A 13,041-nucleotide genomic window follows, 5' to 3' on the forward strand; every position below is an offset into this window, starting at 1 on the left:
CCTATACAGAGTCAAGCTCATCAGTATCACTGTCTTCCACCTCCACATCTCATCCCACTGGAAGGTCTTTGGGGCAGTAATACGCATGGAGCTGTCATCTCCTATGACAACAGTGCCTCCTTCTGGAATACCTCCTGAAGGACCTGCCTGAGGCTGTTTTACAGTTAACTTTTTTATTTATTTATTTATTTATTTTTTATTATTATTATACTTTTAAGTTCTAGGGTACACGTGCATAACGTGCAGGTTTGTTACATATGTATACTTGTGCCATGTTGCTGTGCTGCACCCATCAACTCGTCATTTACATCAGGTTAACTCCCAGTGCAATCCCTCCCCCCTCCCCCCTCCCCATGAGGAGGGGTAACCTCTAAAATTACAATAAAAAGTATAGGATAGTAAGTCATAAGCCAGTAACATTCATTGTCATCAAGTATGATGCATTGTACATGATTGTATGTGCTATACTTTTATATGATTGGCACTGCAATAGGCGTGTTTACAACAGCATCACCACAGACATTTGAGTAATGCGTTGTGCTACACATTAGGCAATAGGAATTTTGTAGCTCTATTAATCTTCTGGCGCCACTGTTGCATATGCTTACTGTGCGTGTCACCACGCCTGGCTGTCCTTGACCGAAGTGTTATGTGGCGCTTGACTGTATAATCATAACCCAAGTATGTGAGGTGTGCTGTGAGAGCAGAATGGGTAGATTGCTGTAGGGGTTCTGCCAGTGGGAGGGATCAAGGAGTCTTCCTGGAGCAGGTGGATTTTAAGCCCTTGAAGGACAGGAAGCATATGAGAGATACGGATGAATAATATCACTGACTGAAGGAGTACAGAAACACAGGCACAGAGCCAGGAAATCCCAGAGCATGTCGGAGAAATAGTAATCATTTTGCAAGCAAAGGTTATGTGCAGGGAAGTCATGGGAACAAAGGGTGGGACGCATTGAGGCCAGGCTGAAGAGCCTGGGCTTAGTTCCTGTACACAGTAAATAACTGTTACTCAGATGTCATTGAGCAGAGGTGAATATGGCCCTCCTGTGTGGGGAGACACTGGAAGCGGGAGACCATTTTAGAGTCCAGGCAAGAAATAACACTAGGGCATGAGGAGTAGGGAATGAATTGGAGGAAATTAACAAATGATTAGATATGAAAGAGAAGGGAAACTGGTGCCTCAGTAATTACTTTTGAGTTTTGATCCTAGGAGACAGAGGTGATGGTGGTGCAGAGACCAGAAATAGGAACACTGGGACAGGAGGAGCGGGATTGGGAGAAGAAGTTGGGAAAAATCAAACCCCATTAGAGATGCTTGTTTTGGCTTTTTATTCAGTGTTGCTGCTAAAGGTCATATGGCCAAACCTTTCGTGTGCTGCCTTTTTTGTCCAGAGAGGTGACATGGCTTTTCCCTGGGCAGTACTGTGTCCTCTGTCCCCCCGAGCATCCTGGGAATCTTTGATGAGGCCCTGATACGTAGCACTGGTTGAAGCCAGGACCCTAGTTTTGTCAGTTTATAAGAAAGAGCCAAAATCTTGAGCAGAAGAAACCCTTTTGTGATAAAATTGTTGTATTTGTTAGATCATATTTGCATTATAGTGCCAAGTATAGGAATGAGAAAACTGGAATGAAAAACAACCCCAGAATTATTGTGCTCTGTGAAACTTTCTTATAGGTGTCCTTTCCTGAGCTGCGTGATGTCAACAGTTTTGACTTATTCCAAGGCATCATTTTCTTCTGGAAATTGAAGCTTTGCCCAGCTTAAAATGGCCATCTCCGTTCTTTCACTTGCTATCTTGTGTCCTAATTTTAGGTAGAGTTGGCCTTCCATATCCATGGGTTCTGCATTCATGGATTCAGCTAACCACAGATCAAAAATATTTGAGGGAAGTGCAGCAGGAAGCCAGGTTTCTAAACACAGGAGTGGCATAATTTGATAGATCTTTTGAAAATACCAGTCTTGCTATGGTGTGGTGATCATTTTGGAGTACAAGAGTGGATGCAGGATTAACTTGATTTAGCCATTCAGTAGTGTATGTATATATTTCAGAACACCATGTTGTACATGATAAATATATGCTTTTAAAATTTTTCAGTTAAAATAATTTTTTTAAAAAAGTAGATGCAGGAGAAACATTTTACTGTTGTAGTGGTTAAGGAAAGAGGATATGGCAGCTTGGAGCAGGGCAGTGGTGAGTGGAGTTGAAGAGAAGTGGATGGATTCAAGATGAAGTTTGGGGCTGAATGGACAGGATGTGGTGACTGATGAGATGTTGGGTGTTGAGAATGAGGGAGGTGGCAGCGATGTCATGCGGGTTTGTGGCTAGTGCAGCTGTGTACCATTGACTAAGGTGAAGAAGACTTGAAGGTGCAGGTTGGAGGATCAGATTATCAGTTCTGTTTTGGACGTGTTTAGAATTTGAGATGGAGATATTGATTATAGACAGTTGGATATATTGGACTGGAGCTCTAGAGAATGGCCTAGAGGAAAGATACTAATCTGGGAATCATGAGGTAATTAATGATAATTGAAGCAAAAGGGACTAGCTTCAGTGATTTGAGGAGGAGGGCCGGGGAGGAGGCTCAGTAGTGCTTGTTGATTGTCCAGGGTTGGTACTGCTGTAATATTGTTTTGACATCCCTCCCTTCTGCTAATGCAAAGGCTTTATTGAGACTACTCAGTAAGGTTCTCCTTGAGCCATTTCTTAGCTTTTGTTTTAAACAGTTCATTTGTACAGTCTTACATGGGATGTCAACATAAAAATAAAGCAGATAAAAGCAGAGCCTCTAGGTTGAAGGGTGAAGGGAGCATGTTAGGCCTTGAACCGAGGTTGCTCATTCTCCTCCACCTACACTGGAGGCATCTTTGGAACCCTTTGCCCACCAAAGCACAATCTGAAAGCCCCAGCTGCAATAGAGAGGAGAGAAGCTTCCTTCCCTGGCAGTGGTCATGCACTTCTTCCTCTGAACCTTCATGTAATCCAGGGAAGGGTCTGTAGACTCAGAGCAGTGCCTGGCGGCTCTACCTGTCTGTACCAGAGACAGGAGAGCTTGAGAAAGCAGCCCTAGCACTGCTCTGTGTTGGCAAGATGGGCTTCAGCTTGAGAGTCAGAACCTTTTTCCTCCTTTGAGAATGCTTGAGATGGTTAGTTGTATAGCAAACAGTTGACTCACACCTGGGATCCTCCCTCTCTTTTCCTTTCACAAATATCCTTCTGACTTTCTTCTAGGTGAAGCACAAACCTGTAACATTGCCTTTTGGGGCACAGTGATTTTCTGGGTTTCAGTTTCATTTGTGGAGATTCCCATTAGAAAAGCTTTTCTGTTGGTTTTTTACATTGTAGGGTCAAGAGAGGAAGTTCTGAAGAATCCAGTTGCCTTTGCTCTTTGAAGGAGAGGATTGGAAGTGTCCTGTGTTTTCCGTAGCTCAGTAGGCACAGTTGTTTCTGGCAGCCAGTTCTGGGGTGTGTATTTAATTTTACTTTGGTCTGGTCTGATTTAGGTTCTGTAATATGGATATAATTTGCATGTTAAATGTGAATTTTGACAGTATTGAATCCTCACAGACTTTTTAGGAGTAAAACAATACGTAACAGGTTGTTACAGGCATTAAATAAGTTAATTTCTTTTGTTGTTGTTGTTGTTTTGTTTTTGTTTTTGAGACGGAGTTTCGCTCTTGTTGCCCAGGCTGGAGTGCAATGGCACGATCTCTGTTCACTGCAACCTCTGCCTCCTGGATTCAAGTGATTCTCCTGCCTCAGCCTCCTGACTAGCTGGGATTACAAGCATGGGCAACCATGCTCGGCTAATTTTTTTGTATTTTTAGTAGAGAAGGGGTTTCTCCATGTTGGTCAGGCTGTTCTTGAACTCCCAACCTCAGGTGATCCACCTGCCTCGGCCTCCCAAAGTGTTGGGATTACAGGCGTGAGCCACCATGCCCAGCCTAAATAAGTTAATTTCTATAACATACTTAGAACAGTGATCTGTACTAGTGTTCATTGTGAGATTGGTGATCTGGTGATCTAGCTTGTAGATTGTTCAGGTTCTTTCTGCTCCCTGCTTTTTGATCCTTTAACTACTCCTCTTGAATTCTGCCAGCCACCAAGCAGGGTAAAAATGGACTTTAATGACTTGTCAGATTCCAAAAAAATTTGAAGTAGGACAAAGTTTTAAAATTAACTGAAGACGTCATAAAGAGTCTTGAGGGGTCATAGGCAGTACCAGGTGTGAAGCAGAGAGAATCAGTGCTGAAACTCAAGGGATTGAACTTGTTCTGCCTTCGAAGTTGCCCAGCCCTTGAGAAAGCAGAAGTGACAGGAAGCTAGTGTTAAAGAAAAAGCAGTGCTGACATCTATTCAAGACAGTGAGGCAGACTTTGTTCGGGAGACCACTGTGATGGAGTTTTGCATTAGGGGAGAGAGATCAGGCTCAACTCCAAATGCACCAACCACAGGTGGGGATTTTTAGCCAAGGAGGAGGGTGGGGGCTTGATGGATGAAAAATTCCTAAGAGGATGGGGTAATTCTTTGCTAAATTTACCTTAAAGATTATTGCTGGAAAGAACAGTTTCATACTATTCCAAAACCAAAGACATCTCTTGGTGGACAACTGCAGTAGCTAACTTGATTATAGTTGGCAATCCTACATGGCAGGCCAATTTATTCTGTTACCTGAGTTTACATTTTATAAGCAGTTTATCATCTTGAAAGGTTCACCGGGAGGTTACACTATTTAAAGTGCCTTATAAATACTTTTCTGGAATTGTGTTTAATGGTTGTGGTAAGTTCCTACTAATGTATCAACTTTTGGAAAATTCTAGAATAAAATCTGAAGTCAGATTCTATGGCAGGTGGCCCAGAACATTGGGTCCTTGATGATCCTTTACCTATGAATTGGGGGGAACCCAGAACCTTTCAGGAAAAATTGGCATTGCTCCCTACTCTTCCCTCATATTTTAGGCCTTTGAGTTTTGAGTGTCAAGGAGTTGGAGTTGTACCTTCCCTCTCTTATTTACCAGTAGCACAGGTAGTCTGTTGGTTAAATACAGAGCCTTTTGCTCTATCAGACAGACAGCCTTGGTTAAGGTGGGTTTGTTCTCTAAGTTGGGGTAGGGGAAAGTGATTTTACTTTCTAGGGTTGTGTATTGGGAGGGGGAAGTGTTCCATTAGCTGAGAACAAACCCACTAGAGAAGATGTTGAAAGAACACCACTGGAGAAGATGGTGTTAACTGGAATGTGTGACTGAGGCAAGAATCTCAGTCATTCGAGGTTTACTGAGCCAGAGGTTGAGAGTATATCCGGGAAAAACACTAGGCACAAACGAGTGGCCGTGTACTCTGAAAAGGTTTTCAATACATGTTTTTAAAGGAGAGAAGGAAGGATGGGGAAGGATAGGCGTGAGGTGAATGGTCACGTTCCTGTGAGACTTTAGTTAGTGCTCAGTAAATCTACATTTTACATAAGATAAGGTGAACCTTTTGAAGAAAGGAAGAACCAGTTATGCAGACGTCTCAAGTAGGTGGACACATTACTGATCCTCTTGTTTTTGTGCAGCATCTGGGAAGGTAAGCTTGTAATGGACATTATCAGTGTGGAATTGAACAGATTGCAGACCTAAAGTTACAATTGATATGTCCTTGTGTTATGGGAGGATGTACATCTTAAAGATTTTGAGGCCAGCAAAGATTTTCCTTGTGAATGATTTGTGGGAGCAGTCATCTGGAGATGACTAAAGCCTTTTGCCTTTCCTGGTGGGGTGGTGGGGGGTGTATGAGGGGTTGGGTCTGGCTAATGTATGATGCTCTGACACAGGGTTGTGAAGTAGCAATATTAATTTGGAGAGAGGATGGTGCTTCGCTTGACTCAGCCTCTAGGCTTAACTTTCCCTTTGGCATAAGGAGTTTGGAGGTCCTGAGATTTTTTTTTTTCTTTTTTTTTTTTTTTTTTACATTGGGTATGTGTTTGTTAAATGAATGGGAGTGGTTGCCTTTAGAATATTCAGGTAGGATGTTCAGTGGACAATTGTAAAAGAGCATCTAGAGCTTAGAAAACAGTAGGAAAGGTTGAGATTTAGAAGCCATGAGGTTTCTAAAAGCTAAAGCCCCGAGTGTCAGGAGATGTGGGTTTTAATGTAGAGTCTGTCAATATATTGTCCTGGGGTAGTAGTCACTTCTCTGGCATTGGTAGTCCTTGTTTGTAAAATAAAACTCTAGACTTGATCTCATAGGCCTCTCCCAACTCTGAAACTTTGTTCTAATGAAGAAAACATATTCTCTCAAAATTTCGTGGGCTAGTCTATAGGGGAAAAAAGACCCTTTAGCAATGGTTTGGGGTATATGATGTCATGAAAGCAGTATTCTTTTTACTGTCCAAGTCAGTAATTTACTGTACAGAGAATTGGAAATGGACCAGAGGCAGTTTCCCAGAATAGGTCATTATTTGGTGTTAGTAATTGGTCATTCACGCATCTGCATACCCTTTGTTTCCTTAAGTAACTGTCCTCTCTGGTAACCACCTTAGGTCTGTCAAGGTGGAAGTCATGTGGTCAAATCAAATGGAAACACAAGTGTGTTAGGTATTGGATTCATTTTCCTGTCCCAAAGCACCTCTGTTTGGTAATGCTGGCAGCAGACATATATATGGCCAACAATCATGAAAAAAAGCTCCACATCACTGATCATTAGAGAAATGCAAATCAAAACCACAATGAGATTCTATCCCACACTAGGCAGAATGGCTATTAAAAAGTCAAAAAATAACAGATGCTGGTGAGTTTGTGGAAAAAAAGGAACACTTATACACTGTCGGTGGGAGTGTAAATTAGTTCAGCCATTGTGGAAGACAGTGTGGTGATTCCTCAAAGACCTAAAGACAGAAATACCATTTGACCCAGCAATCCTATTACTGGGTATATATTCAAAGGAATATAAATTATTCTATTATAAAGACACATGCACATGTATGTTCATTGCAGCACTGTTCACAATAGCAAAGACATGGAATCAACCTGAATGCCCATCAGTGATAAACTGAATAAAGACAATGTGGTACATATACACCATGGACTACTATGCAGCCATAAAAAAGAATGAGATCATGTCCTTTGCAGGGACATGGATGGAGCTGGAGGCCATTATCATTAGCAAACTAACACAGAAACAGAAAACCAAATATTGCACGTTCTCATTTATAAGTGGGAGCTAAATGATGAGAACGCATGGACACAAAGAGGGGCACAACAGACACTGGGGCCTACCAGAGGGTGGAGGATGGGAGGAAGGAGAAGATCAGGAAAAATAACTGATGGAGAATGGGCTTATTACTGAGGTGATGAAATAATCTGCACAACAAACCCCCATGACACACGTTTGCGTATGTAACAAACCTGCACATGTATCCCTGAACTTAAAAGTTTAAAAAAAAAAAAAAATCAAATTGATAGTCTATAAACAAGCTGCCCAGAGGCTCCGGTGAAACCTGGGAGCTGTGGGCAGAGGGAGTAGGCTGTCTCTGTTACACTCTGCCGCCTCTTAGTGGTAGCAGCTTTTAGTTCCTGTGTCACAGAATTTAACATTTTCCTGCTTTGGAAGGAACTTTCAAACACTAATTCGCCTTTACTCTCACCTGCTTCCCTGGAGGAGGTGAATAAAGCCTGTATTTCAGTGATGTAGTAGTTTCCTAGGCTGCTGTAACAAAGTACCCCACATTTGGTGGCACAGAATGAGAAGTTTATTCTGCACAGTTCAGGAGGCCAGAAGTCTGAAACTGAGATGGCAGTAGGGGTAGTGCTACCTCGGGAGGCTCTAGGGGAGAGTCTTTTTCTCTTCCTGCCGCTCCAGTTTCTGCTTCTGTGGTCACCCTGCCTTTTCTTCTTTGTCTCTCCTTTTGTATATCTTTTATTATGAGGACACTGTCATTGGATTTAGAGTCCACCTGGATAAGCCAGATGATTTAATCTCAAGATCCTTACTGACTGACATATCGAGAACCCATCTCTACCAAAAAAAAAAAAAAAAAAATTAAAATAGATCCTTTTTCCAAATAAGCTCACATGCATAGGTTCCAGAGATTGGATGTGGATATACCTTTTGCGTGGGCAGGGGGCACTGTTCACCACACTATAGGTGGTTAGCACCTTTTCTCTCCTTTAAAAAATAAAACGTCTGTAAATTCTCACTGCTGCTAGCGCTTCTCTGTGTAAACCAGTGTTCTCTTTTGTTCCCTACCGGGAGCCAGCTTGCACCTTGGTCCACCAAGGATTGCTGCTCAGTACATAGCTGCTTCGTTATTTGTGTTCATTGTATTATTTATTAATACAAATAGTCATTTGGTTTTTTTAATAGAAAAAAATTATAAAGAGTTTGCATAATGTTTGTAACAAATGAAAAACATGATACAGAGATAGAAGAGGATATAAAATAAGATTAAAAAAATGGAAAATTTCATCGCTTAAGCCACTAAATTGCCCTTAAGGAGGAATGCAAGTTATTAACAGTAACATTTCATTTTGCAACATGTATAAAATAATTTGTTTTAAGGCTGTCTTTAACTCTTGCTCTTCATTTCTCTGCAGGTCTTTTAGATAACCCTGAACTTCGTGTGGTCCTTGTCTTTGGTTATAATTGCTGTAAGGTGGGAGCCAGTAATTATCTGCAGCAAGTAGTCAGCACTTTCAGTGATATGAATATCATCTTGGCTGGAGGCCAGGTGGACAACCTGTCATCACTGACTTCTGAAAAGTATGTCTTGTGTGTGTCTGATTTCCTCTGTGAATGAGGGGAAATGGTCCCAGGTTTTGTCACTTTGGGGTTAACAATTTAAAAACCACGTTTAAAGAATTGCTAAGATAATAGTTCATTCCATTTTGTAGTAGACATTGGCTAAGGGGCTTACTCAACATAATTGTGCTTACAGTTGAATAATTACATTTTTATATATATTGTCCTTTAAGAACTTCTTAGTTGGACTCACATTCTCCTTAAAATTTATTTTGACATTGCCTGTTGATCTTTCCTTTGACAAATGTGGTACTCTCTGTGACCTCAATGTGTCACCTCCTCTCTAGTTTCCTCTTTTAAAGGAAACACATGGTTCAAGTGTATCTTTATGCAAAACTTCTCAGAGCTTCTAATATGCCCACAGAGCTTCTAATATGCCCAGTGCATTGGAAATCTGGAAGGGGAATAGTATTACCTGTGACAGTTCCCAAATATGTCACAAAAAAGGTCACAAAACCTTTTTTTCCACAGAGCATCTTGCAAGTCCTACTGGTTTTTGGAAATTCTGTATTAGATCTTTTGAAAGGCTTTTTCAAGCTCAAAAATTATGGATCTTTGATTTTTGTTACTAAGGCTTTTGCTTTCAAAGATAAAAATATTTGCTCTTCTGTCTTGGGAGCCATTACTTCCTTTCCATCTTGAATGAAAGTACATATCATTTTGAGTTTGAAACCATTAGGTGGACATAAATGTCATTTGTTTCCAGCAGGAAAATGAGACCCTACCCCACCCTCAATGCTTGTAAACACTAGTATTTGTTTCCCACTCTGTTTAATATTTGCATCCTAGAGTGGTGACTTGGGGACAGACTGGGAGATCAGTATCTGTAAGAATTACATAAGTCATCCTAGTTATACTCTCTCTTCTGGTAGTCTCTGTGAGCTAGATCTGGGAAAATAGCTAAAGTTGAGGTCCCTGGACTGCCAGGAAGGAGGAAAAGAGGAAAGCCACGTACGTTGAATCCCAGGCAGTAGAATATCAAACACTGGATTTTGTGCATACATACACCGAATTCTTGGTGACTATCTAAGTTATTTCCCCTCTTGCCTAATTTTTCCTGTATCTTTGCTATTAACTTTTAAATTGTATACCGATAGGGCAATGGTGATTCAACATACAGTTTACCTTTGAAATGCAGGTATCTCACTCGGACTTAAAACATCTGAGGCGCTAGCTTGTTAGTACAGCAATTTGTGTATCATCTACTTTTTATACCTAGTATGAGAAACACCCTCCACCCCAATCATTACTTTTCATATGACCCATTAATTTTAATGTGGTCTTCATACTCTGTCAGTGGTTAAGAGAAACCGTTGAGTAAATGAGTGCTCCATTTTAATAAAGTCCAGATAACCCAACTGATCCAGTGCCCAAAAGGAAGGTGAATAATTCTTTGAGGCAAGATTGACAATGTGTATTAACAATTCTGTACCAAAGAGGAAATGTGATAAAGTTTTAAAAGCAGCAGAGTACTTCAGAAGATAGATTTTGCCCCTCACAAACTCGTTTTACTACTAGCTAGCCTTATTACCTTAGTCACTTAACCTTTTTGCATCTTAGTTTCTCAGTAATCCAGTGAATCTTGCCCATTTTATAGATTCAGATGTTGGAAGCATGATAGAAATGTAACATACTTGTTTCTCACCTAGTGGATGTTCACTATATTATATGCTTTATAACTTTTATCAATGTTGTATTTTCTTTTGTAAGGATATTTCATTTTTTAAAAAAACCAGGCAAATACAAAAACAAAACATGAGTTTTTACCATCAAATTAAGCTGAATTCTAGACTCAAAGCAATAAACAAGACAAAAAATAACATATTTTCTAGTGGACCAGACATAAAGCTAAAACTTCTAGAGTTAATAGGTTTTTAAAATTATCCTTTAAGACTGGGTACAGTGGCTCATGCCTGTAATCCCAGAACTTTGGGAGGCTGAGGCAGGAGGATTGCTTGAGTTCAGGAGTTTGAGACCAGCCTGCGCAACATAGTGAGACCCTATCTCCACAAAATGTTTACAGATTAGCCAGGTGTGGTGGCATGTGTCTGTAGCCCCAGCTACTTGAGAGACTCAGGCAGGAGGATTGCTTTATCTCAGGAGTTCGAGGCTGCAGTGAGCTATGACTGTGCCACTGCACTTCAGCCTAGCTAACAGAGAACCCTATCTCCAAAAAAATAAAATCACCCTCCATTATTATATTTTTAATATATGTCTTTCAGAATTTGACAGCTGAAGTGGGGGGAAAGATGTTAACAATGTAAATAATAGCAGAAGGCTTCGTTTAATGGATATCTTTGTGTATATTAATAAAATTATAACATTCCTTTTAAGGAAGTCAGAAAGGTAAGGGAACTGTCCCTTCTAATAACCGAATATGGGTTTCAGAAATTGTTATGGATGTGCATTGCCCCTTTGTATTTGTGACTGAAAAAAATGGTGGCTTCTCTTGATCTATTTTAATAGTTTGATTTTTGACCGTATTTTACTCATCTGTGAGGGTGAGCCTCAGATTAACCACAGGCTGCTAAAGGCAGCAGCCTCCCATCAGTGAATCAGGAGGATTTTGCTTCTGTACTTAAAAATTTTAATGTTTCATGAGATATTGCCACTTTTCTAAATTTTCCAGGAACCCTCTGGATATTGATGCCGCAGGTGTGGTTGGACTGTCATTTAGTGGACACCGAATCCAGAGTGCCACTGTGCTCCTCAACGAGGACGTCAGTGATGAGAAGACTGCCGAGGCTGCAATGCAGCGCCTCAAAGCGGCCAACATTCCAGAGCAGAACACCATTGGCTTCATGTTTGCATGCGTTGGCAGGGGCTTTCAGTATTACAGAGCCAAGGGGAATGTTGAGGCTGATGCGTTCAGAAAGTTTTTTCCTAGTGTTCCCCTATTCGGCTTCTTTGGAAATGGAGAAATTGGGTGTGATCGGATAGTCACTGGGAACTTTATATTGAGGAAATGTAATGAGGTAAAAGATGATGATCTGTTTCATAGCTATACAACAATAATGGCACTCATACATCTGGGGTCATCTAAATAACAATTAAAGTGGCTTTCATAATATATAACTTTCTGGTTCTGCCTTTTTCAGAAAATGGAAACTTGGGCTATGTGTATTTCAAACAAAAATAACTTTAGATATATCTTTTTTGTAGCTTTGATTGATGCTCTAAGATGACGAGGGTAGTTTTTAATATATTAGATGAAAGACAACTTTGGACATAACACAGACTAGGAGTTGAGAGCTTTTGCATCAGGCACAAGCAAACTGATTATAGTTGTGTTGCACCAGATCGTGTAGCTGCTGTGTGACGTGACCTTAAATAGTCTTCCCGCATAGGAAGAGCAAAAGGGGATTCATCAGTAGGACAGAGATTTAAGACATTCCCTGACTACCCCTTGTGTTGTTAGCTGATGTCTTTTAGCAGAATCATGAAGACCTTTTTTCTCCTTTTTTTTTTTTTTTTTTTTTTTTTTGAGATGGGAGTCTTGCTCTGTCGCCCGGGCTGGAGTGCAGTGGCTGGATCTCAGCTCACTGCAAGCTCCGCCTCCCGGGTTTACGCCATTCTCCTGCCTCAGCCTCCCGAGTAGCTGGGACTACAGGCGCCCGCCACCTCGCCCGGCTAGTTTTTTGTATTTTTAGTAGAGACGGGGTTTCACTGTGTTAGCCAGGATAGTCTCGATCTCTTGACCTTGTGATCCGCCCGTCTCGGCCTCCCAAAGTGCTGGGATTACAGGCTTGAGCCACCGCGCCCGGCCTTTCTCCCTTTTAATAAAGGAGAAAAATATACTGATGGTTTAAGAAATTTTTCTCTGCCTTTCAGTTTTATGAATTTTTTCAGAAGTAACAATATTATTACTGACTTTTTACTTATTTGATAAAAATTAAAGAACTATTTTTGTTTTGGTCAGATAAATTGACAAGACTAATCAGTGTTTTATCATAAGTAAAACATTTTTCTTTTTTCCTTAAAAATCTTTTTTTTTCACCTAGGTCTATATAGCTAACTGGTAGACCAGAGTATTACATCATCTTATTTTGGTTTTATACCAATAAAACATAGCTTGGAACTCATTCAGGTAATGTTTTGCATTTCATTGCTTTTGGATGAACAAAGGAAGGAAACTAATCCTTCATAAACAAAAACCCAGAATAGTTGGTATTTGTCAGCTAGTCATTCCTGTCATATTCCCAGTAGAATGATTTTCGAGTTTGAATTTCTATACAAATATCTAAATAAGAGATGTGCAGAC

The 13,041-nt window shown here is 40.6% G+C and overlaps 1 protein-coding gene across 2 annotated transcripts in view; it reads left to right on the plus strand.

Moving 5' to 3' along the window:
* Positions 1–11,851, plus strand: part of FBXO22 (F-box protein 22) — a 30,184-nt gene extending 18,333 nt beyond the window's left edge. For both annotated transcript variants that reach the window (XM_025390654.1, XM_025390655.1), the window contains 2 exons: positions 8,576–8,741; positions 11,410–11,851. In XM_025390654.1, the coding sequence (XP_025246439.1) occupies positions 8,576–8,741; positions 11,410–11,827 (584 nt within the window). In that variant the 3' untranslated portion in view covers positions 11,828–11,851. The remainder of the gene's footprint in view (positions 1–8,575; positions 8,742–11,409) is intronic.
* The last annotated feature ends 1,190 nt before the right edge of the window (positions 11,852–13,041 follow it).

The sequence above is a fragment of the Theropithecus gelada genome, chromosome 7a (genome assembly GCF_003255815.1).
Source record: "Theropithecus gelada isolate Dixy chromosome 7a, Tgel_1.0, whole genome shotgun sequence".
NCBI classification, from domain to species: Eukaryota; Metazoa; Chordata; class Mammalia; order Primates; family Cercopithecidae; genus Theropithecus; species Theropithecus gelada.